Source organism: Aquarana catesbeiana, linkage group LG01, assembly GCF_042186555.1.
Source record: "Aquarana catesbeiana isolate 2022-GZ linkage group LG01, ASM4218655v1, whole genome shotgun sequence".
NCBI lineage: Eukaryota > Metazoa > Chordata > Amphibia > Anura > Ranidae > Aquarana > Aquarana catesbeiana.
The window spans coordinates 659,234,988-659,261,305 of record NC_133324.1 but is presented as its reverse complement, the minus strand read 5'-3'; the positions used below and the strand labels follow the sequence as shown (position 1 = coordinate 659,261,305).

Genomic DNA, 26,318 nt, shown 5'->3' with positions numbered 1-26,318 from the left:
TCACATTTGTCACGCGGCAAATTATGAAACCTCTCAATGCAGTGCATTCTCTTCTTCTTTATAATGCTATAATAATGAAGTTGCTTTGCTGCTGATATTCACAGAGTTCTGACAAATGGATTTTTTATTCTTTATAGCGATCTCCTGAATAATATTTGTTGGTTTTTTTTACTTGTGATCTCCATAATTTTTTTTGTTTCTCGTGATCTCCAGAATAATGGTTTTTTTTTTTTCTAGTGATCTCCATAATTTTTTTTTTCGTTTTTCTGTGTCAAGTTACCACAGCACCATTATTATCTTGTTACAACTATGTTGGTGTCCCTTGTTAATTTGTCATTGTATTTAATAGGGAGCACAATATGGTCCAGGATTCCGAGAGATCGGGAGCAGCAGCAGATGACATATATGTTCCGAGGCTGTGGTCTTACAACAGCCTGCATTTTTTGCCAGACCACACCAAACCTAGGCCATCACTCTCAACACTTCCTTCCATGCTGCTGTGGTGGATTGGGTGGCTGTGGTGTTGGTGGTGTTGCTGGAGGTGGTGGAGGAGTATGGTCCAACTCAGACAGGTGGGTTTGAGTTGTGAGTTCGCCCCTCGTCCCCTTGTTTAGGGCCTTCAAAATTATTTCTTCACAGATTGTGCATTGACCCTCCTCCATGTATTCTAGTTTGCTTTCAGTGACAAGTCTAAATGCCTCGTGTTTACCAGGGGTCGAGTTAAGTGCCACATTAGCCTGTTTTAAGAAAGCAGCCATGGACTCCTCAAGATTCCTTGCCTTCCTGGTCCTTTTGGTTGGAGGGCGGGGGGGAGGAACCTGCAACTCCGTCAGGCTCCTCCTGGCTGAGACTTTCCTGTGTATTAAAATGGTACATAGTTTTAGGTTTTTGGTCATCCATCACGCACAATTTTAAGCTCATGACTGTTGCAAATTGAATGTTAACAAATAGAAAAGACTAATATTTTGTCCCAATCATTTTTGGCTACTGCTGTCTATTAATATGTAAACCACTTTGTTAAATCAGAAATTAATGATCAATAACATCCAGTTAACATCATTCAATTTGTGACAAGAAATATGTTCAACAATGCTATACCTGGGTCAAGCTGGGCCCCTCCATATCTTCTTCCTGCGTGGAAAGCCCAGGTTGGACTTCAGGAGCCTCAGCTGATGTGGAAGGAAGTGTTGAAGGAAGTGTTGATAGTGATGGCCTGGGTTCCACCTGGTCTGACAAAAAACGCAGTCTGTCGTAGTACCACAGCCTAGGGACATATACATCATCTGCTGCTGCTCCGGATCTCATGCGGATCTTCTTGTACTCCCTATTATATGTGCTCCTCAGGCTACCAATTTTAGTCTTCAAATAGTTGATGTCTGCCGTGGGATACACAGGATTCACCAATTCCAACAGTTTTTCCAGCGCTGCCTTCCTCTTTTGCCTGTTCAAATAGTCCCTGCTTTGGACTTGCCAGATCCCTGTAATTGTCTATGAAGTTGGGCAGGAAGTCAGGGTCTGTGAACTTATCCACCATTTTATCTGCAAGACACAAAACAAGACAAAGGCTAAACTCTCCTAATCTTGCCCCAATATAGGCCTCAATCTCTAAGCAGTATAGGCCACTAACCACTATTGTACCTTCGTTTGAATAATCGGTGCTAACGATCCTCCATCCTCCACTCACAGATTGTACTTACTGTACATCGCCTGCGTGTTCTGCTTTATATACACTGCGCATGCATGAAACTCTGCCCTGTCCTTCTTTCTAGTGTATTCCCTGCCTCTTCTCTTTTGGGGCAGTGGGAGGGCACATGGCGGAGATAGAGCAGGTGTGTGCTATTCTCAGCAATGACGAGGAAAGCCCGGAGCAAGGCAGTTCCAGATCCAGGAGGAGATACAAGGCCTCAAATATGTCCTTTGAAGAGATGGTGGAGATGGTGGACATCTTGAAGCAGATGTGGATGGATGTGTTTCGGGGTTGCAACCCCTTCCTCTCACCTACTTTAGTTTTGAGGAAGGGGTTGCACCCACAAAACATGTACATTGATATCCCATGATGGCAGATAGCACATGTTGACACACTGTGTTTTGTGGCTTTAAAAAAATAGATGTAGGGAAAAGACATACATTTTAGGTATGGGATCATGAGGGAAATGCAAATTTTGAGTCACAATTTGTGTGCATCTTGGCTTTTACAGGGATGAGATCACCCCATCTGATAAAGGCAAAATCAACACAGTTTTGACATACTAATGTCTCATATGACCTTTACTGAGTTGGGGATGTGTATGTTCTGGTTTTAAACATGCCTGTTTAGACACCAAAAAGGCTATATACTGTCAAACATACATGTTATACACCAAAGATGTTGGTTTTATAACGCACATGTGAATGTGCTTGAAATAAAATGTTTTATACTCAACAATGTGTGGCTTCTTCTTTCAATGCTCAATACCAGTTTTTTTTAGTAAGTTGGTGTAGTTACAGTGACAATGGGGGTATTTACTAAAGGTAAATCCACTTTGCACCAAAATCAGGCCATTTTAGGGACTGCAAGCAATTAATTCATGGAGTTGAAAAGGACGATTATTTTTATCATTAATGCATTACATACATTAACAACAAAAACATTGTGTGTGTAGCAGACCCACAGCACAACACAATAGTTAGCTGAAGAAGAGCTTGTCACCTCATGTATCAAATAAAAGGCCATTGGAGAACCTAGGAGACAGATATGAAACACAAGCAGTAAATCAAATGAAATATGAGTTTAGTTTTTCAAAAAAAAATATTTTAAAGAGCTTCCAGATTCTCTGGTAAATCAATTGCCCCCCTACCCACAAAGTACTCCACATAGCTTTGCCATACTTCATGGGCCCTTTGGGGGGGCAAGCCTGGATGGCCATTTTCATTGTTTGTGCCAGTGAGTCGGCCTCAGTCGCCACCGAGGCCAGATAGTTGGCTGCACTCTTCTGTAGGAAATTATGAAGAATGCAGCAGCTCATAATGATATGGTTAAGTTTGTATTTGGCCATATTGATGGCCGTTTGGAAAAGCCGGAACCAGCTGGCTGTTATGCCAAAGGCATTCTTGACCACTCTTCTGGCTCTGGCCAGCCGGTAATTAAAAACTCTTCTCTGGGGTCAGGGTCCTCATGGGGAATGGCCTGGTCCCCCGGCGCAAAAGCCTCATCTGCCACAAAAACAAACTGGAGGCCTGCCACATTGTCTGCTGGAGGTGGCAAGCCCAGGCTGCCACCTGTAAAATTCCATCTGTGCGATCACTCCGCCATCTGACATACAGCCATTCTTCCCGACGCCCAGATATAAGAACTCATAATTCGCTGTCACCACCGCCAACATCACAATACTACTGTACCCCTGTGCTGGGTCTCGGTGCATTTCGCAAGAAGAGCTTGCTTCTTCCGGAGAAGCACAGAGAGATGCCTGGAGATCAAGGGCACAAATTAATAAATGAACCAGTACAAAGAAAAAAGGGGGGAGGGGAAAAAGGGAGATTCCAAATATTCACATTTAATATCCGGTATAGTCCACTTACAAATGATGAAAAAATTCTGGCCTACTGGCACCGTATATATAACTGTATATATAACTAGCTGTGACATGGACGAGAAGTTGATGTATTCAGGTGGGCATCCAACTCTAAATTTAAAAAGGGCAACTTCTAAACAGAACAACGGTAAAAATAGATGCATAGATGCATAGAATGCCAGCCGTACCACCTGTCTTCCCCGGGAGCTGTGTGAGGGCAGGGAGAGGGAAACCAATGAGAAGCAACAAGAACCGGAGCCTGAGCGAAGGATGTCGATCCCACAGAGGCATAGTACCCACACCTAGACAATCAATAGAATAGACCAAATGTAAACCCAACCAAACAGTGAATATAAATCCAAATAGTATGACTAGAAGGAATAATGTTGTGTAAGTTAAAACAATATAAATGGATGTGTAATGAGGGTGCCCCATGTGCTGATGTGATAAAATAACATAACTATGTGAAAAAATCAATTGTGTTAAAAAATATAATGCTGTGTAAAATAGAATAAAATAAAGGGATATGTAATGAAGGTGCGCATGTGCTAACCTGATGAGATGAAATGATTATATAATGAAATTAGGAGTAAATTTAGCCTATTCCAAAAATAAATAGTGCAAATGTGAGTGACCTATGGTCCAGTGTATATATAAGTAGTAAGTAGGGATGAGCTTCGAGTTCGAGTCGAACTCATGTTCGACTCGAACATTGGCTGTTCGCAAGTTCGCCGAACAGTGAACAATTTGGGGTGTTCGCGGCAAATTCGAATGCCGCGGAACACCCTTTAGAAGTCTATGGGAGAAATCAAAAGTGCTAATTTTAAAGGCTAATATGCAAGTTATTGTCATAAAAAGTGTTTGGGGACCTGGGTCCTGCCCCAGGGGACATGGATCAATGCAAAAAAAGTTTTAAAAACGGCCATTTTTTCAGGAGCAGTGATTTTAATAATGCTTAAAGTCAATCAATAAAAGTGTAATATCCCTTTAAATTTCGTACCTGGGGGGTGTCTATAGTATGCCTGTAAAGGGGCGCATGTTTCCTGAGTTTAGAACAGTCTGACAGCAAAATGACATTTTGAAGGAAAAAGCTCATTTAAAACTACCCGCGGCTATTGCATTGCCGACAATACACATAGGGCGGCACAGTGGTGTAGTGGTAGCACTCTCGCCTAGCAGTAAGAAGGGTCACTGGTTCGAATCCCAACCACGACACTACCTGCTTGGAGTTTGCATGTTCTCCCTGTGCCTGCGTGGGTTTCCTCCGGGTACTCCGGTTTCCTCCCACACTCCAAAGACATGCTGGTAGGTTAATTGGATCCTGTCTAAATTGTCCCTAGTATGTATGAATGTGAGTTAGGGACCTTAGATTGTAAGCCCCTTGAGGGTAGGGACTGATGTGAATGTACAATGTATATGTAAAGCGCTGCGTAAATTGACAGCGCTATATAAGTACCTAAAATAAATAAAAATAAATAAAAAATAGAAGTTCATTGATAAAAACGGCATGGGAATTCCCCAAAGGGGAACCCCGAACCAAAATTTAAAAAAAAAATGACGTGGGAGTCCCCCTAAATTCCATACCAGGCCCTTCAGGTCTGATATGGATATTAAGGGGAACCCCGCGCCAAAAAAAAAAAAAAAACGGCGTGGGGTCCCCCCAAAAATCCATACCAGACCCTTATCCGAGCACGCAACCTGGCAGGCCGCAGGAAAAGAGGGGGGGACGAGAGTGCGGCCCCCCTCCCTCCTGAACCGTACCAGGCCACATGCCCTCAACATTGGGAGGGTGCTTTGGGGTAGCCCCCCAAAACACCTTGTCCCCATGTTGATGAGGACAAGGGCCTCATTCCCACAACCCTGGCCGGTGGTTGTGGGGGTCTGCGGGCGGGGGGCTTATCGGAATCTGGAAGCCCTTTAACAAGGTGACCCCCAGATCCCGGCCCCCCCCTGTGTGAAATGGTAAGGGGGTACATAAGTACCCCTACCATTTCACAAAAAAAGTGTCAAAAATGTTAAAAATGACAAGAGACAGTTTTTGACAATTCCTTTATTTAAATGCTTCTTCTTTCTTCTATCTTCCTTCATCTTCTGGTTCTTCTGGTTCTTCTGGCTCTTCTGGTTCTTCCTCCGGCATTCTCGTCCAGCATCTCCTCCGCGGCGTCTTCTATCTTCTTCTCCTCGGGCCACTCCGCACCCATGGCATGGGGGGAGGCTCCCGCTCTTCTCTTCTTCTTTTCTTCTCTTCTTCTCTTCTTCATTTTCTTCTCCGGGCCGCTCCGCAATCCATGCTGGCATGGAGGGAGGCTCCCGCTGTGTGACGGCGCTCCTCGTCTGACAGTTCTTAAATAACGGGGGGCGGGGCCACCCGGTGACCCCGCCCCCCTCTGACGCACGGGACATGACGGGACTTCCCTGTGGCATTCCCCGTGACGTCACAGGGAAGTCCCGTCAAGTCACCGTGCGTCAGAGTGGGGCGGGGTCACCGGGTGGCCCCGCCCCCCCGTTATTTAAGAACTGTCAGACGAGGAGCGCCGTCACACAGCGGGAGCCTCCCTCCATGCCAGCATGGATTGCGGAGCGGCCCGGAGAAGAAAATGAAGAAGAGAAGAAAAGAAGAAGAGAAGAGCGGGAGCCTCCCCCCATGCCATGGGTGCGGAGCGGCCCGAGGAGAAGAAGATAGAAGCCGCCGCGGAGGAGATGCTGGACGAGAACGCCGGAGGAAGAACCAGAAGAGCCAGAAGAACCAGAAGAACCAGAAGATGAAGGAAGATAGAAGAAAGAAGAAGCATTTAAATAAAGGAATTGTCAAAAACTGTCTCTTGTCATTTTTAACATTTTTGACACTTTTTTCGTGAAATGGTAGGGGTACTTATGTACCCCCTTACCATTTCACACAGGGGGGGGCCGGGATCTGGGGGTCACCTTGTTAAAGGGGGCTTCCAGATTCCGATAAGCCCCCCGCCCACAGACCCCCACAACCACCGGCCAGGGTTGTGGGGATGAGGCCCTTGTCCTCATCAACATGGGGACAAGGTGTTTTGGGGGGCTACCCCAAAGCACCCTCCCAATGTTGAGGGCATGTGGCCTGGTACGGTTCAGGAGGGAGGGGGGCCGCACTCTCGTCCCCCCCTCTTTTCCTGCGGCCTGCCAGGTTGCGTGCTCGGATAAGGGTCTGGTATGGATTTTTGGGGGGACCCCACGCCGTTTTTTTTTTTTGGCGCGGGGTTCCCCTTAAAATCCATACCAGACCTGAAGGGTCTGGTATGGAATTTATGGGGAACCCCACGTCATTTTTTTTTTTAAATTTTGGCCGGGGTTCCCCTTAATATCCATACCAGACCTGAAGGGCCTGGTATGGAATTTAGGAGGACTCCCACGTCATTTTTTTTTTTTAAATTTTGGTTCGAGGTTCCCCTTTGGGGAATTCCCATGCCGTTTTTATCAATGAACTTCTATGTGTATTGTCGGCAATGCAATAGCCGCGGGTAGTTTTAAATGAGTTTTTTCCTTTGAAATGTCATTTTGCTGTCAGACTGTTCTAAACACAGGAAACATGCGCCCCTTTACAGGCATACTATAGACACCCTCCAGGTATGAAATTTAAAGGGATATTACACTTTTATTGTTTGACTTTAAGCATTATTAAAATCACTGCTCCTGAAAAAACGGCCGTTTTTAAAACTTTTTTTTGCATTGATCCATGTCCCCTGGGGCAGGTCCCAGGTCCCCAAACACTTTTTATGACAATAACTTGCATATAAGCCTTTAAAATTAGCACTTTTGTTTATTCATGTTCGTGTCCCATAGACTTTAACGGTGTTCGTGTGTTTGAACTAACTTTTTTCCTGTTCGCATGTTCTGGTGCGAACCGAACAGGGGGGTGTTCGGCTCATCCCTAGTAGTAAGATCTCTCCTACTGTATGTAAACAAATCACTTATAGTGTAAATATTGAAGTAAACATGATACTTAATTAATGTGTGTCAGTTACCGTGACTGTGAAGAAAAAAGGAAACTATACAAGAAAAGTATCCCATTGCAAATATCAGTGCTAGTGAACAAATTAATTGATATATAGAGGATAGAAGAAAAGCCAACACCAACAAAGGACCAACTAACATCCCCATAGAAAATGAATAAAACTACAATACAGAGCCTATAGACCTTCAAACGCAAAATCACTTACCCAGGAGGAAGACAGACTGGCTGGTAACTTGGCAAACTGCACTGTGGCCAAACAATGGTCCGGACTAAATAGTCCAGACCACCAGGTTAGCCCCGCCCACACAACAACCTCATGGTGGAAAGCCACCAATGAGCTCTCATAGAAAGTGGGGAGGCATGATTGCTCATCCCCATTAAGTGTGGCCAGCTGGTACCTAGTAGCCCCTAATAGTGATACCCCTGAATCAGCTGTATCACCTGTATCACCGGCATAGATGCCACCAATCACATCACTGCAAAGCAGTGTGCATGCACGGCTGTGCCGGCATGCTGGTGTCACATCTGTGAAGCAGGGTGACGCCGCCGATCGTGGCAGACACGCGATAGCGCATGTGTGGCAACATCAACATGCTGAGTCGTGCCAGAGTGTGGGCACGGACGCTGCTGCCCATATCCACCCCAGACAAAGGGTAGATATGTGTATCCAGTGGTGCTTGCGTAGTGACGTCATGTCCATGGAATAGTGAGCATGGCACTAGGGACAAAAAGAAAAGAGGACGCCAATCCCACCAGTCTCCAAACGCCTAGGCGGAAGGAGACCCATGGTATCAAGACCCCCACATGAAACACCCCCTGACGCTCAACAGAGAGAAATCCTCCCCAAAGGCATAGATGCACAGGGTGCACAGGGAGCGATCTGGAAGACCAGAAGGGATTGCAGCTCCCAGGAAAAAGAAAAGGGGGAAGAAGGGGGCAAAACAACTGGTGACAGAAAAACAAAGGGGGAAAGGGATGAAATCACAAATATAAATCTAAGCACTGATCTCCAAACATTATCATGTGCCCAGAGTAGAAGGCAGCATCATGCATGATACATAGCACAGGTCCCTAAAACGTTTATCATAATGGGGGACTTCAATTATCCCGATATTGACTGGGCAGAGGGGACAGCTCACTCACTACAGGCCCATCATTTCATAAATGTCTTACAGGATAACTTCATGTCCCAATTGGTGGATTCCCCAACTATAAAGAATGCCCTGTTGGATCTGAACAAACGATCCAAGTCTGATATCAGATGTAGCAATACAGAACAACTTGGGATCTAGCAATTATAGGATGATCACATTTAGCGGAAATCATAGCAAAAAGAGGCACAAGGAAAGCACAAGAATTTAAAACGAGCCAATTTTTCTGAACTGCTGTCATTACTACATGACATCAATTGGGACCAAATCCTAGAAACATTGAACACGGAAGAAAAATTTGATTGCTTTAGGAGCATATTAAACAAAGTGCATTCCAATGGGCAATAAATATAGAAGAGCGAAGGTTAAACCTGGGTGGCTAAACTGTAATGTAAAAAGCCTCATTAAAGAGAAAAAGATGGCCTTTAAACAATATAAAGGGGACAGGCCAACGTCAGCATTCCAAAGCCACAAGGAATGCAATAAGAAGTGTAAGAACGCAATCATGATGGCTACAAAAGACTACGAGAGACACATAGCAGAGGAGAGCAAAAAAATCCAAAGAAATTTTTTAGATATATTAACAGTAGAAATCAGAGCACATTGCCCACATGAAAGGCAAGGATGGGAGGATGGTTACGGATGACAAAGAGAAGGCAACTGTACTAAATGCCTAGTCATCAGCATGGGTTTGTGAAGGGTCGTTCTTACCAAACCAACCTGTTAACATTCTACGAGGAAGTGAGCTGCCATCTAGACAGGGGAATGCCTGTGGGTTTAGTGTACCTCAATTTTGCAAGTCCCCCATAAATGATTAATTTACAAGCTGAAGTCTACAGGCATGGACCATAAGGTTTGTTCTTGGGTAAAAAACTGGTTACAGGGGCATGTCCAAAGGGAGGTGATAAATAACGTGTACTCAGACAGATCTTAAGTGGTATGTGGGGTACCCCAAGGTTCTGTCCTGGGACCAATTCTATTCGATTTATTCATAAATGATATAAAGGATGGGATAAATAGCTCAATCTCAGTTTTTGCGGATGACACAAAATTATGCAGGGAAATAAATTCAAATCAAGATGTAGAAATGCTACAGAAAGACCCTAACAAAATAATGGAGTGGGCAAATACATGGCAAATGAGGTTTAATGTGGGGAAATGTAAGGTAATGCACTTGGGGGCAAAAAACATACATGCAAACTACTCACTAGGGGGAGAACCTCAGGGGGAGCCAAGGATGGAGAAAGATCTAGGGGTCCTAGTAGATAACAGATTGAACAATACCATGCAATGTCAAGCTGCAGTTACCAAAGCCGGCAGAATACTAGCATGCATAAAAAAGGGATATACTCCAGAGATAAAACAATAACTCTGGTTAGACCACATCTGGAGTACTCCATCCAGTTCTGGTCACCAGTCTTCAGAAGGGATGTGCTGGGACTGGAGGAAGTACAAAGAAGGGTAATGAAATTAATAAAGGGGCTGGAAGACCTCAATTACGAGGAACGACTGCAAACACTAAATTTATTCTCGCTGAAGAAACGCTTGAGAGGAGATATGATAGCTACTTACAAATACCTCAATGGCTCTCCCAGCATAGGAGACAAACTATTCAGTCTCAAGGCGTGTAAGAGGACACGGGCCACACAATAAGATTGGAGGAGAAGCAGTTTAACCTTGAACTTCTTCACTGTCAGGGCTATAAGGACGTGGAACTCTCTTCCACAATTGGTGGTGGCAGCCGGGAGTATGAATATTTTTAAGAGACTCTTTGATGTACATCTTAAAGATCACAAAGTACAGGGATATGGGAAATAACTATAGACACTGACACACATACACCTACACAGGTTGAACTGGATGGACTATTGTCTTTATTTAACATTACCTACTATGTAACTATAATGTCTTTTGAATAGCCATGTGGCACTTTTTCTCCCATTGTTCTGATCTTCCATAGGCATAGTTCTGATCTTCCAGAATCCACAGGTCGACTCATTCTTAAAATGCAACATAGTGAAGATATTTTGAATATTAGAACTTTAAAGTGATACTACAGTAAATGCTATTTTTTTTTTTGTTTTAAATGAAAATGATGTTGTACTTATCTGCTCTGTTCAGTGATATTGGACAGAGAGGTCCCTTACCTCCTCTTCTGGCAGGCCATCACCGACACTGTTTTCTCCTCCTCCGATTGCCTCTTTAGCAACCTGGGTGCTATAGAGGCACCCATTTGTGCTCACTCTTGAACCATGCTATGTGCATCCATAGACACACACAGCACTGATAAGCCATACCCCTCACCCCACCTCACAAGAGTTTGATTGACAGCTGCAGGGGTCTATAGCTCCTGCTGCACTCAGTGTATCCTATAAGACAAAGAAGTGAGGGGAGCAGTGCTGCAGCTAAGACAGAGTTGGATGGGTGGCAGAAGCCAGGTAAATGTCTAGGGATGGGGGTGGATAGAACATGTAGAGGGACATGTTTTATTTTAATGCAGGGAATGCATTAGAACTGCTTTAATTATTTCTGCCACCAAAGTCACTTTCCTTGACCTTCCTTGAAATGAAATTGGGGGACTTAACACTGACCTGGAGGACATGTACCAAAGAAAAATAAATATTTTAAAAATTATTGTTCAAAGTAGAAAAAGACATTTAAGAATGACTCAAAGGTAAGCATAAAACATATGAAATTTCTTTAAATAACATGCATGGGGGATGCCTTAAAGCTATATTTGGAATTATAGATCCTTATGATTCTAGGGGACAGCATCAGCAACACCATATTCTGGCATCAATGCAATTACATTTCTAAACATTTACTTTACTTTTACAAAATTGTTTGGCTTGCATACAGCAGCAGCCCAATTTGACTTATTTCCACCCTAAAATAAATTTGTAGTAGGTAGTATTTGCCAAACCAACTGATTTTTTGTGTGATAGTAATAATTTAGCATTTGAAAGCAGTAGAGGCAATACAGCAAAAACTATCATATGATATATACTTTAAAAAAATGAGCCCATCAACATCATACAAATTGCCAGACAGGGGGAAACAAGTCACAGAGCATAGCTTGTTGTGATATTCTAGTCAGTAATACATTGTATCATGTACAAACCACAAACCCGCATTTGTGCACTGTTACATAACATGAATACTTTTGAAGAGGAGACAATCGACCCTAGCCAAAAATTAACCTGATAGAAAAAATCCTATAGAGCATGGAATCAAACTTGCTTTAACAAACATTCACTGTACCTTTAAGGGTTCATGCACATAGGATCTTTTTAGAGCTGCTGTTGGGGGAGTTTGACTTTTTTTTAACTGCATCTAAAAGCCCCTCCATGTTAGCCTATGTGTCCATGCACACATAAACTGTCAGAGGCGTTTGGAGACATAAGCGTTTAGGATCAGTAGAAAAAAAACGACAGCCTGTCCTTCCAGGAGCAGTAAAAACGAGCTGTAAAAAATGAAAAAGGCCAAAACATGTGTCTAAACGTGGCTAAATGCGGCTGACCGTGTCAAGCCGCGTTTAGCTGCGTGTTAAGTTTTTAGGCATTTTTACATTATAAAGAGTGTTTTTATTTAAAAAAATGGCAAAAAACTCTAATGCCGCGTACACACGGTCGGACTTTTCGTCTACAAAAGTCCGACAGCCTGTCCGACAGACTTCCGGCGGACTTTCGGCGGACTTGCAGCAGACTTTCTAACGAACGGACTTGCCTACACACGACCACACAAAAGTCCGACGGATTCGTACGTGATGACGTACACCGGACTAAAATAAGGAAGTTCATAGCCAGTAGCCAATAGCTGCCCTAGCATGGGTTTTTGTCCGTCGGACTAGCACACAGACGAGCGGATTTCGGGGTCCGTCGTAGTTACGACGTAAAGATTTGAAGCATGTTTCAAATCTAAAGTCCGTCGGATTTGAGGCTGAAAAAGTCTGCTGAAAGTCCGGAGAAGCCCACACACGATCGGATTACCAGCCAGCTTTAGTCCGTCGGCGTCCGTTGGACTTTTGTAGACGAAAAGTCCGACCGTGTGTACGCGGCATAACACCAAAAAATGCAGGAAACACAAAAATGCAGGAAAATGTGCAATAACGCTAATTTAAAAACGCATATAAATGTGTTTTTTGTGCTGCTGTAGCGCTGGCGTTTTTAAAACATCCTGTGTGCATGAGCCCTAACTGTTACACAGCTGTAAAAAATTTTGGATTTTAGGTGTTGGTGATGCCCAAACACTGTCCTTCCCACAAACAAAATCCTGCAGAGCACAGGACAGAACTGCTTTAACAAACATTCACTTTGTCTGCAACCGTCACACAAGTGTAAAAAAAAAAGTATTGGGTGTAAGTGATGCCCAAAAAACATAACTCCACGGATAGAATCCTTTATAACACAGAATGGACCCTTTTAAAGAAAATTCAGCAATCAAAGAACTTTATTCTGGAGGTAGGCTCTAAGCACCTCGCCTGGGTGTGACGACTAGAGGTTCACCATTCTCCTTACCAGTCTGGTCAATTGGTCTTGTGTCTGCCCCTCACATTATGTCATGTCAGAAAGCTTTAGAAACTGCAGACCAAACCATCCTACACTACAGACAAGAAAAATGATCTAGGGCTTAGCCTGTCATATGACCAAGGTTTTCTAAGTAATTGGACTTTTAGATTTTAAAATAAAATATGTATTAGGTACAAGCTGGAAGAGAAGTAAGAAATCTACTAGCTTTTCTTTTAAATGTAGAGAATTATTTAGATGGATGAAAATACTCCCCAATCATTACCCCTTCAGCCTAAAAGCAAAATGGTCAAACTGGAAAATCTATTTTTTTTACAAACAATGTGAAATTGATTTTCATGTTCTGCTTGACACCTTGCTACTTTTGAAAAACATACTAGATTATAATATAATGTTGATATGATGTACAATAGAAATGTTTTTCTATAAATCTTTATTTTGTTTAATAAAGCTGATTTAAAAAAAAATCATATTAGATTAAAAAAAATATCATATAAGAATCAAAAGAAACAAACTTGTCAAAATGTATAGTTGAGCAATCTGAAACGTTTGAAATAAGTTCTGCAGTAAAACTCTTAATTACCTAGTAAAAACACAAGCCAAAGATGTTTTCGTTTAATTTGCTATGGGAATTTGTAGTGTGTACAGCAGAGAATGGATACCTTTTTTCTGTTCACTATGCTTATACTTTCTGACTTAATTTGTCTTGTCTATCCGCAATGTCACCTAAAGAGGCACAAAGGCCAGAGCTCTTGCGTAATCAAGTCTCTTATGATTATAACAAACCAGTTTAGATGAAATTAGTCATCTTGTCCACTTATTCCATCTTTCACCTTGCCAAGTTACATCTATACACCACACTGGCTTATGCAATCATAAAATAATCTGTAAAACATTAAACACTATCTAATGTTATGTATTGCTCAATAAGAAATATTGTCTAGAATTGAACAGTATTTTTAATTTAGCTTAAAGTATTTGTAAAGTTTTTTTTTTTTCTTAAAATAATAAAGATGTTATACTTATCTCCTCTGTGCAATAGTTTTGCACAGAGTGGCCCTGAACTCCCTCTTCTGGGGTCCCCCGTGGTGCACTCTCCTTATTCTCTCTTCCGGGTGCCCCCCTAGCAATTGGGATTGGGGCACCTGTGTGGGCTCGATCGTGAACTGAGTTGTGTGATTTGATTGACAGCAGCAATCGCTTCCACTGCTGCCTCTGAGTCCTCTGAGGAGAGAGAAAGAGAACAGTGCTGCTGCTCTTGGGCACAGTGCTGGATCAAGATCTGGCTTAGATAAGTATTCAGGGGGCTGGAAGGAAGTTGATCATGCAAGGCATTTACTTTAATGCAGAGAATGCATTAGGGAAAAACCTTTACCCTTTACAACCACTTTAACGGCTTTGAAACCCTAATAACAAAATGTAATATATTGGAGCTTACCAATCCTAAGATATGGTGGCTTTACCAGAGCCCATTTGTGGGCACTGATTGGCACTGACTGGGCACACTGGGCACATGTGGATGGCCATGGGGTACATACCTGGCCATCCACATGTTGCCCCTTCCCTGGTGGTCCTAGTGGCGATCCCTGGTGGTCCAGTGTGGTGATCTGAGGGGGGGCTGCGCTGATAAACAATCAGCACAGACCCCCCCTGCCAGGAGAGCCGCCGATCGGCTCTCCTCTAATCGCGTCTGTCAGACGCGAGTGAGGAAGAGCCGATCAACGGCTCTTCCTATTGACAGCGTGATCAGCCGTGATTGGACACGGCTGATCACGTGGTAAAGAGCCTCCGCCGGAGGCTTTTTACCAAGATCAGTGTAGCGGTGTGTCAGACTGACACAACGCTCCACCGATCGCCGCGATGCACGCCCCCGGGGGCGCGCTGCGGCATGTTATCCTGCTGGACGTCATATGACGTCCAGTCAGGATAACACAACCACTTCCCGGACGTCAATCCGCTATAGGGCGGGCGGGAAGTGGTTAAATAACAGAGCCCTCTGTTACGGGTGATCCTGCCCCCTCTGATGTCATGGGAAAAGCCACAGGGAAGTCCCCGTCAAGTCCCCGTGCATCAGAGGGGGGCGGGGTCACCGGGTGGTCCCACCCTCCATTATTTAAGAACCTTCAGAAGACAAGAAGCATCACACAGTGGGAGCCTCCCATCATGGATAAGGGTCTGATATGGATTTTTGGGGGGACCCCATGCCATTTTTTTTTTACTTTTGGCGCGGGGTTCCCCTTAAAACCCATACCAGACCTAAAGGGTCTGGTATGGATTTTGAGGGGGACCCGCATGCCTTTTTTTTTTTTTTAAATTGGTGCGGGGTTCCCCTTAATATCCATACCAGACCTGAAGGGCTTGGTATGGAATTTAGGGGGACCCCCATGCCATTTTTTAAAAAATTTTGGTTCGGGGTTCCCCTGTGGGGAAATGCCATGCCGTTTTTTTAATGAGCTTTTATGTGTATTGTCGGATCGACAATTCATTAATAGCCGCGAGTAGTTTTAAATGACTTTTTTTCCTTTGAAATGTCATTTTGCTGTCAGACTGTTCTAAACACGGGAAACATGCGCCTCTTTACAGGCATACTATAGACACCCCCCCAGGTACGAAATTTAAAGGAATATTACACTTTTATTGTTTCACTGTAAGAATTATTAAAATCAGTGCTCCCGAAAAAACGTCCGTTTTTAAAACTTTTTTGTACATTGATCCATGTCCCCTGGGGCAGGACCTGGGTCCCCAAATACTTTTTATGACAATAACTTGCATATAAGCCTTTAAAATTAGCACTTTTGATTATTCATGTTCAAGTCTCATAGACTTTAATGGTGTTCGCGTTTTCAAACACATTTTTTGCCTGTTCGCATGTTCTGGTGCAAACCAAACAGGGGGGTGTTCGGCTCATCCCTGCTTGTCAGTCTCGCTCTGTGTCACAAGCTGCACACTTCCTCCAGCCCAAGCCCCAGGTAAGACACGGGAAGAGGGGTTTTCTGTTTTGAATGTCCCCCCACCTGGACAGCTTCTCTCCAGGAGGCAGAGGGAGCATGGCTCAGTCAGTGGTATGTCGCGCCTCTCCCACTGCCACCACCATTACGGCGGTTCCACATCCAGCAGCTCTCCTCCACCCCAGCCCCCCTCTACATGGAGCCCCGCTCACCCGGGAAAACAGTCTCTTTTGAAAAAGATGAGGGGGGCACGGTGGGTGTTTGGAGGAAGGGGGCAGGGCTTAACGGCATCGGTGTGGTTCAGCGTCCACAACGCTGGCTGTGTAAGCTATATAGTGCACCTTTTTCAGGTGCATACAGCTGAAGGAGGGACACAGAGCAGATGGGTGGCATGTGTGGGTGACACAGGCATTCCCCGGGCACGTTTACTTAGCATCAGGCTGAGCTTAATAGCAGTGGTAGTTGCTGGACTATTGCTCAGCAGTGGGTGAATTTTTTTGGTAGTACCTCTGCGTTTGTGCTCGGCAATATAATCAGAGGGAGTGGTACAAATACCACAAAAAACAAGGGCACAAAGGGGTCGCCCTCCCTTTGCAACACCATCCCCCCTGAAAGATCTAGGGAGGCTGGTCAGAGTGAGCCATCAGGGTCGCCAGGGGCTGCAATTGCTTCTGACACTTCGGCCCCTGTCTATATAACTGAGGAGGTTTTCTCATCAGCTATGAGTGGATTGGGGGAAAGGTTAGCGGCTTTAATCACATCTTCACAGAGTGTAAGAAAGCGCATTAGGTCCCCTTCTACCACCCAGGATCCTCAAACAGAGGAACAGTGGGAGAGGGAAGATGAATCCCTCTCAGGGGACAGTAAAGAGACTGCTGACTCCTCTTCTGAGGGATCAAGTGGGGAAGGACCTTCTTAAGCTTCACAAGAAGCTGAGAAGTTGATGGTGCATTCTCTTACTGAAATGGTCCGCTCCACATTTAAGCTACCCTTAACTGAGTTGGTTGAAGAGCTCACTTCTTGTTTGGGTTCACTAAAGTGTCCTCAAGCTTTGCGTGCCTTTCCTGTCCATTCATTGCTGGAAAAGCTTATGTATTCTGAGTGGGATCACCCAGATAAGCATTTTTTTCCCTCCTAAAAAGTTTTCAACACTTTATCCAATGGAGGAAAAATTTACTAAGATGTGGAGTATACCAGCAATTGACACTGCTATATCCTCTGTGAATAAATGTCTCACTTGTCCGGTTGACAATGCACAAATGCTTAGGGATCCAACTGATAAAAAATTGGAATTCCTGTTGAAAAACATTTTTTCCCTGGCATGTTCAGTAGCTCAACATGCAGTGGCGGCAATAGGGATATATCAATCCTTGAGAGACCGTTTGAAACAGGTGCTCAAGGTTTTCCCTGAACAGCAGGCCCAGGAGTTAGCCGAGCTGCCAGCAGCTTTGTGTTTTGCAATTGACGCAATCAGAGATTTTATTCTTCAAACCTCTCGCCTTATGCGTGAGTTGGTGCATATGCGTAGAATCCTGTGGTTGAAAAGTTGGTCAGCCGAAGCGCCATGCAAAAAGCTCCTTGCTGGATTTCCTTTCTGCGGTGAAAAGCTGTTTGCGGATGATTTGGACAAATATATACAAAAAATATCAAGTGGAAAAAGTACCCTTTTGCCAGTTAAGAAAAAGAGTAAACGGCCCTCATTTAAACAGGCTCTTTCTCCAGTGCCAGGAGCATTAGCCTCCAGGCAGTCCTGACGGCCTCCACCGTCAGGTTCAAGAGGTAGACCTCAGGGTCAACCCCAGGGACAAAAGAAGTCCTGCGGGAGGAAACCCACAAGACAGAACACTAAAGCCTCTTTATGAAGGGGCGCCCCAACTCATTCGAGTGGGGGGAAGACTTCTGCAGTTCTCAAGGGTCTGGCAGGAAGAATTTCGAGACAGATGGGTGGTCTCCACAGTAGCTCTAGGTTACAAACTAGAGTTCCGAGAATTCCCATCTCCTCGTTTCCTCAGGTCAAATATCCCCAAAGATCCAATGAAAAAGAAGTCTCTCTTTCTAGCGTTAGACCGCCTTTTGTCGAAAAAAGTGATCATGGTGATCCCCATGGAAGAGCAGGGTTTGGTGTTTTACTCAAACCTTTTCACAGTGCCAAAACCAAATGGAGATGTCAGACCCATTCTAGATCTCAAAGATCTAAACCGGTTTCTGAAAATTCGTTCTTTCGCATGGAATCTGATCAATAGTCTCCATCCTACAAGGAGGAGAACTTCTGGCATCAATCGAAATCAAGGATGCATACCTGCATGTACCTATCTTCCCCACTCACCAGAAATATCTGCGTTTCGAAGTAGAAATACTTCATTTTCAGTTTGTAGCCTTGCCTTTCGGCCTGGCTACTGCACCTCGGGTGTTTAAAAACTTCTGGCTCTTCCTCTGGCCAGATTAATGACTCAAGGAATAACGATAATAGCTTACCTAGATGACCTGCTCTTAATAGACCGGTCGGTAGCCTGCTTGGAACAAAGCATGGCCACCACAGTCAACTACCTGGAATACCTAGGTTGGGTCCTCAACCTAGAGAAATCTTCTTTAAAGCCAGTAAGAAGATTTGAGCACTTGTGTCTGGTTACAGCCCAGAAGAGGGTGTTTTTACCCCAAGCAAAGATCAGCGCCATAAGGGAGCTGGTTCAGGTGGTCAGGGCAAAGAAGGGTCCTTCTATTCACCTTTGTATGAGGTTATTGGGGAAGATGGTGGCTTCATTCAAAGCAGTTCCCAATGCTCAGTTTCATTTGAGACTGCTGCAAAACAGTATCCTGTATGCCTGGAACAGGAAGGTCCAAGCACTAGATTTTCCAATGCGTTTGTCGCCAAAAGTGTGCCAGAGCCTCAGTTGGTGCAGGATATCTGAGAATCTGCAGAAGGGGAAATCCTTCTTACCAGTTACCTGGGTTGGGGAGCAGTCCAGGAAGAGGCGTCTGTCCAAGGGAAATTTTCCAGAACTGAAAGGACCTTGCCCATTAACATTCTAGAGATTCGGGCAGCGTACCTAGCCCTAAAGGCCTGGACATTCAGGTTGCAGGATTCTCCTGTCAGGATTCAATCCAACAATGTCACAGAAGTGGCTTATATCAATCACCAAGGGGGCACCAGAAGTCAGGCAGCCCAGGTAGAGGTAACCCATATCCTAACCTGGGCAGAAAAGCATGTGCCGTGCATATCAGCAATCTTCATTTCAGGGGTGGAGAACTGGCAGGCAGACTACTTAAGTCGCTAGCAGTTGTTCCCCGGGGAATGGTCCCTTCACCCCGACATCTTCCTGGCAATATGCCAAAAATGGGGGATCCCGGACGTAGATCTGTTTGCGTCCAGGTTCAGCAACAAGGTCAGCAACTTTGTGTCAAGGGCAAGGGATTCACTTGTATGTGGAACAGATGCGTTGGTGACCCCGTGGGATCAGTTCTCACTGATTTATGCATTCCTTCCTATTCTGCTCCTATTCTTCGCAGGATCAAGCGGGAAAGGAAGTCGGTAGTTCTTGTGGCCCCAACGTGGCCCAGAAGATCTTGGTATGCAGAAATGGTAAAGATGGTGGTAGGGGCCCCATGGCCCCTACCACCACATCCAGACCTATTATTGCAGGGACCAGTGTTCCATCCTTCTTTACAAACGCTAAATTTAATGGTTTGGCTTTTGAATCCCACATTCTGAAGAATCGTGGGCTTTCAGGCTCAGTGATATCTACTTTTATTAATGCAAGGAAGCCAGCTTCCAGTGTCATTTATTAGTCTGGAAGGCATATGCCTCCTGGTGTGAATCCAGGTCTTGGCATCCTAGAAAGTATGTCATAGGTAGAATTCTTGCTTTTCTGCAAATGGGGTTAGAGATGAAACTGGCCTTGAGTACTATCAAGGGCCAGGTCTCGGCCTTATCGATATTATTTCAACATCCACTTGCGTCACATTCTTTGGTCCGAAGCTTTATACAGGGGGTAACGCGGCTTAATCCACCGGTTAGAGCACCCTTGAACCCTTAGGACTTGAATTTAGTTCTGTTGGCATTACAGAAGCAGACTTTTGAGCCGATACGACATATTCCCTTGGTCCTTTTGACAAGGAAACTAGTTTTTCTGGTAGCCATATCTTCTGCAAGAAGGGTATCAGAGTTGGTGGCTCTTTCTTGTAAAAAGCCATATTTAATCATTCACAAGGATAGAGTAGTATTGCGTCCTCATCCTAGCTTTCTACAAAGTAGGTTTCAGGTTTTCATCTAAACCAGGATATTTTTCTACCTTCATTTTTTCCAGAATCCTGTTCTATGGAAGAAAAGTCACTACATTCTTTGGATGTAGTGAGAGCAGTCAAAATCTATTTGAAGGCGACTGCTCATATTCAAAAAACAGATTTTTTGCTTGTGTTGCCTGAAGGTCCTAGGAAAGGACAGGTAGCTTTGAAATCCACTATTGTCAAATGGATTTGGCAGGTAATTATTCAAGCTTATGGTTTGAAGAGGAAAGTTCCACCTTTTCAAATCAAAGTGCACTCCACCAGGGCTTCGTGGGCAGTGCATCACCAAGCCTCCATGGCTCAAATCTGCACGGCCGCAACTTGGTCTTCAGTCCATACATTCACCAGATTCTATCAGGTGGATGTAAGAAGGCATGAGGATATTGCCTTTGGGCGCAGTGTGCTGCAGGCAGCAGTATAGGTCCTCAAGTCTGATTGCAATCTACTTTTGTTAATGCCCCCCCCCCCAGATAGCATTGCTCTGGGACATCCTATACAGTAATTACTGTGGCTCTGTGTCCCGTGATGTACGATAAAGAAAATTGGATTTTTATAACAGTTTACCTCTAAAATCCTTTTCTTGGAGTACATCACGGGACACAGAGATTCCTCCCCTCTTTCTGGTTCAACGTGTATTGCTTTGCTACAAAACTGAGGTACTCCCGGTAAGGGGAGGGGTTATAAGACATGCTGGTAGGTTAATTGGATCCTGTCCAAATTCTCCCTAGTATGTATGAATGTGAATTAGGGACCTTAGATTGTAAGCTCCTTGAGGGTTAGGGACTGATGTGAATGTACAATGTATATGTAAAGCGCTGCGTAAATTGACGGCGCTATATAAGTAACTGAAATAAATAAATAAAAAAAAATTAAAATATGGGGAGTTGAGCTTCCTGTCTAGGGTGTGCCAGTGTCCATCACCTGAAGGTGCCATATAACCAATACAGTAATTACTGTGGCTCTGCGTCCCGTGATGTACTCCAAGAAAAGGATTTTACAGGTAAGCTGTTATAAAAATCCTACTATTATCAAAAAATAAAGCACCTTCTCACTCAACACTTCCCTGAAGCTTACAGTGACTTGAAAAAGTATTCATATCCCTTCAAATTTTACATATTTTGTCATGTTACAACCAAAAACGTAAATGTATTTTATTGGGATTTCATGTGATAGTTAGGGGTATCAGAGTAAAGGGGGCTGAATACAAATGCACGCCACACTTTTCACATATTTATTTATAAAAAATGTTGAAAACCATTCATCATTTTCCTTCCACTTCACAATTATATGCTACTTTGTGTTGGTCTATCACATAAAATCCCAATACAATACATTTACATTTTTGGTTGTAACATTACAAAATGTGGAAAATTTTAAGGGGTGTAAATACTTTTTCAAGGCACTGTATAACTCAATTTCGGATGGCTACCGATAACCCCTTGACTGTCTGTGGGGCCTCATTTTGGTTATACCAAAAGAAGGGCAATGACCATCTCAATGTGCCAAGATTAGCCCATTTTATTGCTTAATGTGGACCTTAAATTGTTTTTAAAAATCTTGGCTAACTGAATACTCACCTTTATTTCATGCATCGCTCACCCTGAACAAGTCAGGTTCATACTTAGTAAAGAGGCTAAGGTCAATACATCTAAAGCCCTAAATTTAATCTACCTTGCACACACATCGAAATTCTCAACCCTGTTGCTCTACCAATGTCGAAGAGGTGGTGACTAAATGGAATCATGGCTATCTACCCCTTCGCATCTGCCCAAGTCAAAATGAATAACTCCTATTCAGAAATTTTTCTTATGAGTAATTGGAAGCAACAAAGGCTGTCCCTCTTCCCACATAATCTTTATCCTCTGCCCTCAAACCACATCTATGTAACATCCAATATAACCATGACATCCAGGGTCTATAGTATGGAGCAACGTAGCAGAAAGAAACAGATGACTGATGCAGATTCTTCACTAAACCCGAAACGTACCTACCTAATTCATTGGCAGAATTTACTGTAGAACTTATGATGAATTATCCAATAATAAATCAACCTGTACAAATATAAAGCCTTAAACATGAATATCCTTCAAACTAGATAACAGTCTGTTACAGCCAATTTCATATTTAGGTGCACTTTCCATAGCATTAAATATCTCGGTATTATTTTTACTCCCACTCTGGATTCTATTTTTTGCTGTTAACTTCTAACCCTTCTTTGGTACTATGAGACAGGACTTGCACCATTGGGATTCTGCATTTTCAGTGCCTTTGGGTGGAACAGCATCCTCAGAATGAATGTGCCATCTAGGCTGCTATACCTAGTCCAAAACTTACCGACTACATTTCTGTTAAGGTCTCTCAAGTCGGTTCCAGAGAACTTTCTCTGGGCCAAAAAATTCCATAGGTGGCATCCCACCTTACTCTCTAAACCTAAAGCAATGTATAGAATGGGTTTTCCTGTCTCTCTTTTTAGAGGCTGCTGTTAAATCCATCCAACCACAGGCAGTTCCTGTGTTACAAACAAGGTTCTCTAGGTTTGTTCTTAAGTTGAATTTGTATGTAAATTGGAACAGGTACATTTTTTTAAGTGATCCTTCAGCCAAAAAATATTTTTTTCATTTTTTGGCTAGCACAAGTTAACACCCCTGTAATGTTTGTTTTGCTGTCTGTGCCCCCGTTCTGAAGATTTCACCTCACTTTTGTCCCTGTGACAATTGGATTTTGAAAATTTTTGGTTGTCGTGTAAATAAGGATTGGTGATAAACCTTCAGTGAAGACACCTTTTCCCATTAGAACTCTTACAGGAGTGAATTTCCATTCCCAGAGGTAGATTTGCACACACTTCCTGTTTTCTCCTTCTGTTTGATGGAATGCATGTAAGTTGGATGTACTTTATGTAACTAGGGGATTGCCTGTTTGCAGAGACATCTTCTGTTATGTCCCCAATACCTGAGTTGTCTGTTACCATCCCATGGGCTTCATGTATCTTTGGGAATATTTATAGGAAAGAAAGAGTATGATGGTACCATCCCTCTCCCTCCTATACCCATTGACTTACCCAGTTAAATCAGTTGTAATCCTATACCAATAACTCCCCCCCCCCCTTTTGCTTTCTGTGTTTTTGTGCACATTTGAAAATATAAATAAAGATATATAAATAAAGAATTAATTTGTAAAAATGAGTATGCCATTTTCCTGCCTATGAAGTGACGCATCTATAGGATGTCCTAAAGGTAACATTTCAGAAGAAAAAAAAATGTCTCTAATTGACAGTTCTGATCCCTAGTTGCTTTTGTTTGTAAACAAAACAAAGGATCTCGGGTGCCACCACATATTGTCATGGACCACTTGTGAAAAAAGAGCTCCCCCCCAGCAGCTGTGGGGTTAAATCTGTGTGTTTTCTTAAACTGGCTCTGTTGATAATGATGACGGTGGAAGCATTATCCCCCCTCCCCTATTAGTAGAGATAAGCATGACGTATTGGCAGAGTCCCACTCTGTAACGATTTCTGACAGTTAGTCTGCTCCCTCCTGCCTGTGAAATGTTGCAAACCCTATGGCTCAAATGCTGCTTGGCATTTATGAGGTTAACTGCTTTCATGTTCTGTGCAGCCTGGAGCTTGGGTGCAGAATCTCCTCCTATATTGGCATATTGCCAGTCAGACACAAGTTCAAAGCTTATGTAGCTCTCTCAACAGAGGACTATAAGCCCCTCCCATATCAGTCTTGCACTGAGAGAAAGGGACCAGAAGTAATCACGTGACTGCTATGTAAGGCTACATGGAAGAGGTATTTAGACAATTTATTTGAAAAAAAAAAAAACACTGCCAATATAAGAGCAGTGGCAAATTAGTATTGGGGCGGCAGCAAACAGTAAAAAAATTAAAAGGTATAATGATAATTTAAATCTTTAAAATATTCACCAACAGCCAATGCTGGGTGAATTGTTTGGTTTTAATATTTTGTCTTTCACTAAAACCAAATACAAAATGAGAAATAATTTCTATGTCTTCTTCCTACAGATATATGGCTATCATTAATCCATTGAAACCTCGCCTGTCTGCAACCTCAACAAAGGTAGTCATTGGAAGTATCTGGGTCTTCGCATTCCTGCTGGCTTTCCCTCAGTGCCTTTATTCAGAAATCAAAGTGACACCAAGAAGAACTCTTTGTCTGCTTGTATGGCCGGGATATGGGAAAAAACTAACGTAGGCACTGTTTTTTTTAAATGATGTATTTTGTAATATGTTGTATCTGAATGACACTTACTGAAGCCAGGAAACCTGTTAAGTAAAGAGAATGCATATTCCATGAAAAGTAAATGCCATGAAATGTGTGATGTGATCATTTTTTGTATAGTGATCAGCAGTTTCATTTGCAGCACCTAGGAAATTCATATGAAATATATTAGTTAACTAGTGAAATTTTACCTTGGATTGAATCATATGAAAATGATGAAAATACATTCACTAAATTTTCAATTCAGTGTGCGAATAATGGACTTAGAGCACTGTATAATGAGATAAGGTGGCGCTGTCACAGAAATCATGACTTTCAATGGCAGCAGTTTAAAATTAGTCATATTAGTTCTCTTCTTCATTTCCATAACTATTCCCATGGCTTGTTATAACTTAAGAAAAAAATTTGAGAAGTAAATTCAAAAAATTGTGCATTGTAGCAAGAGTATTTGGAGAGCCACATTTCTAGATCCTCTGCTTTCAATATGAAATAGCTTGAAAAAGATATACAGTGCAGAAGTAAATAAGTAAAATGACTAATTTTATTTTATGCTGATATTTAAAGTTGTCTAGAGCTAGCTACTTTAGCTTATATCAATCAAGTATTGTGCAAAATCTTGTTAATATTTGCTGATAGAAATCCTTGTGCCGATAGAAAAATAGTAAGTAATACATATTTTTTTTACTGATTTAAATTGGTTTGTGGGATGTAGCTGACCTAATTTAAAGTGTATGTCAAAAATAATGTAGTACATCTTTGCAATACATGTACTTTTTTTTACATTTACTGTACACTATGGGCCTGTTTTTCATTGAAACCCTAAACATAACAGTCAAACTAGGCTTTCTTTGAATTATGATCTTGCAAAAAGTATTATTGTTTTCTATGCAATCTATATATAAAAAGCTTTTTTAAAAAAGATTTTTTTTCTATTTTAACTACTTGCCACCTAGCATATATATATATACACAGAAGATCTCCAAATCCAGATGTGAAAAACTTGTTGCATCTTTGCCAAAAAGACTTATGGCTGTATTAGGTCAAAAGGGTGCTTCTACTAAATACTGAGCAAAGGGTCTGAATACTTAGGACCATGTGATATTTCAGTTTTTCTTTTTTAATAAATCTGCAAAAATGTCAACAATTCTGTGTTTTTCTGTCAATGTGGGGTGCTGTGTGTACATTAACGAGGAAAAAAAAATAAACTTAAATGATTTTAGCAAATGGCTGCAAAGAGTGAAAAATTTAAGGGGGGTCTGAATACTTTCCATCCCCACTGTATGCAGTATCTCACAAAAGTGAGTACACCCCTCACATTTTTGTAAATATTTTATTATATCTTTTCATATGACAACACTGAAGAAATGACACTTTGCTACAATGTAAAGTAGTGTGTGTACAGCTTGTATAACAGTGTAAAATTGCTGCCCCCTCAAAAAAACTCAACACACTGCCTTTATTGTCTAAACTGCTGCCTACAAAAGTGAGTACACCTTTAAATGAAAATGTCCAAATTGGGCCAACTGCTGCCTACAAAAGTGAGTACACCTTTAAATGAGAATGTCCAAATTGGGCCCAAAGTGTCAATATTTTGTTTGGCCAACATTGTTTTGTTACTTGACGTAACATCATCTTTTA

The 26,318-nt window shown here is 42.8% G+C and overlaps 1 protein-coding gene across 1 annotated transcript in view; it reads left to right on the top strand.

Annotated features, from left to right (window-relative positions):
- Positions 1–26,318, top strand: part of TACR3 (tachykinin receptor 3) — a 340,017-nt gene that overhangs the window by 172,146 nt on the left and 141,553 nt on the right. Inside the window, exon 2 of the mRNA XM_073601795.1 lies at positions 24,464–24,649. Coding sequence (XP_073457896.1) covers positions 24,464–24,649 — 186 coding nt within the window. The remainder of the gene's footprint in view (positions 1–24,463; positions 24,650–26,318) is intronic.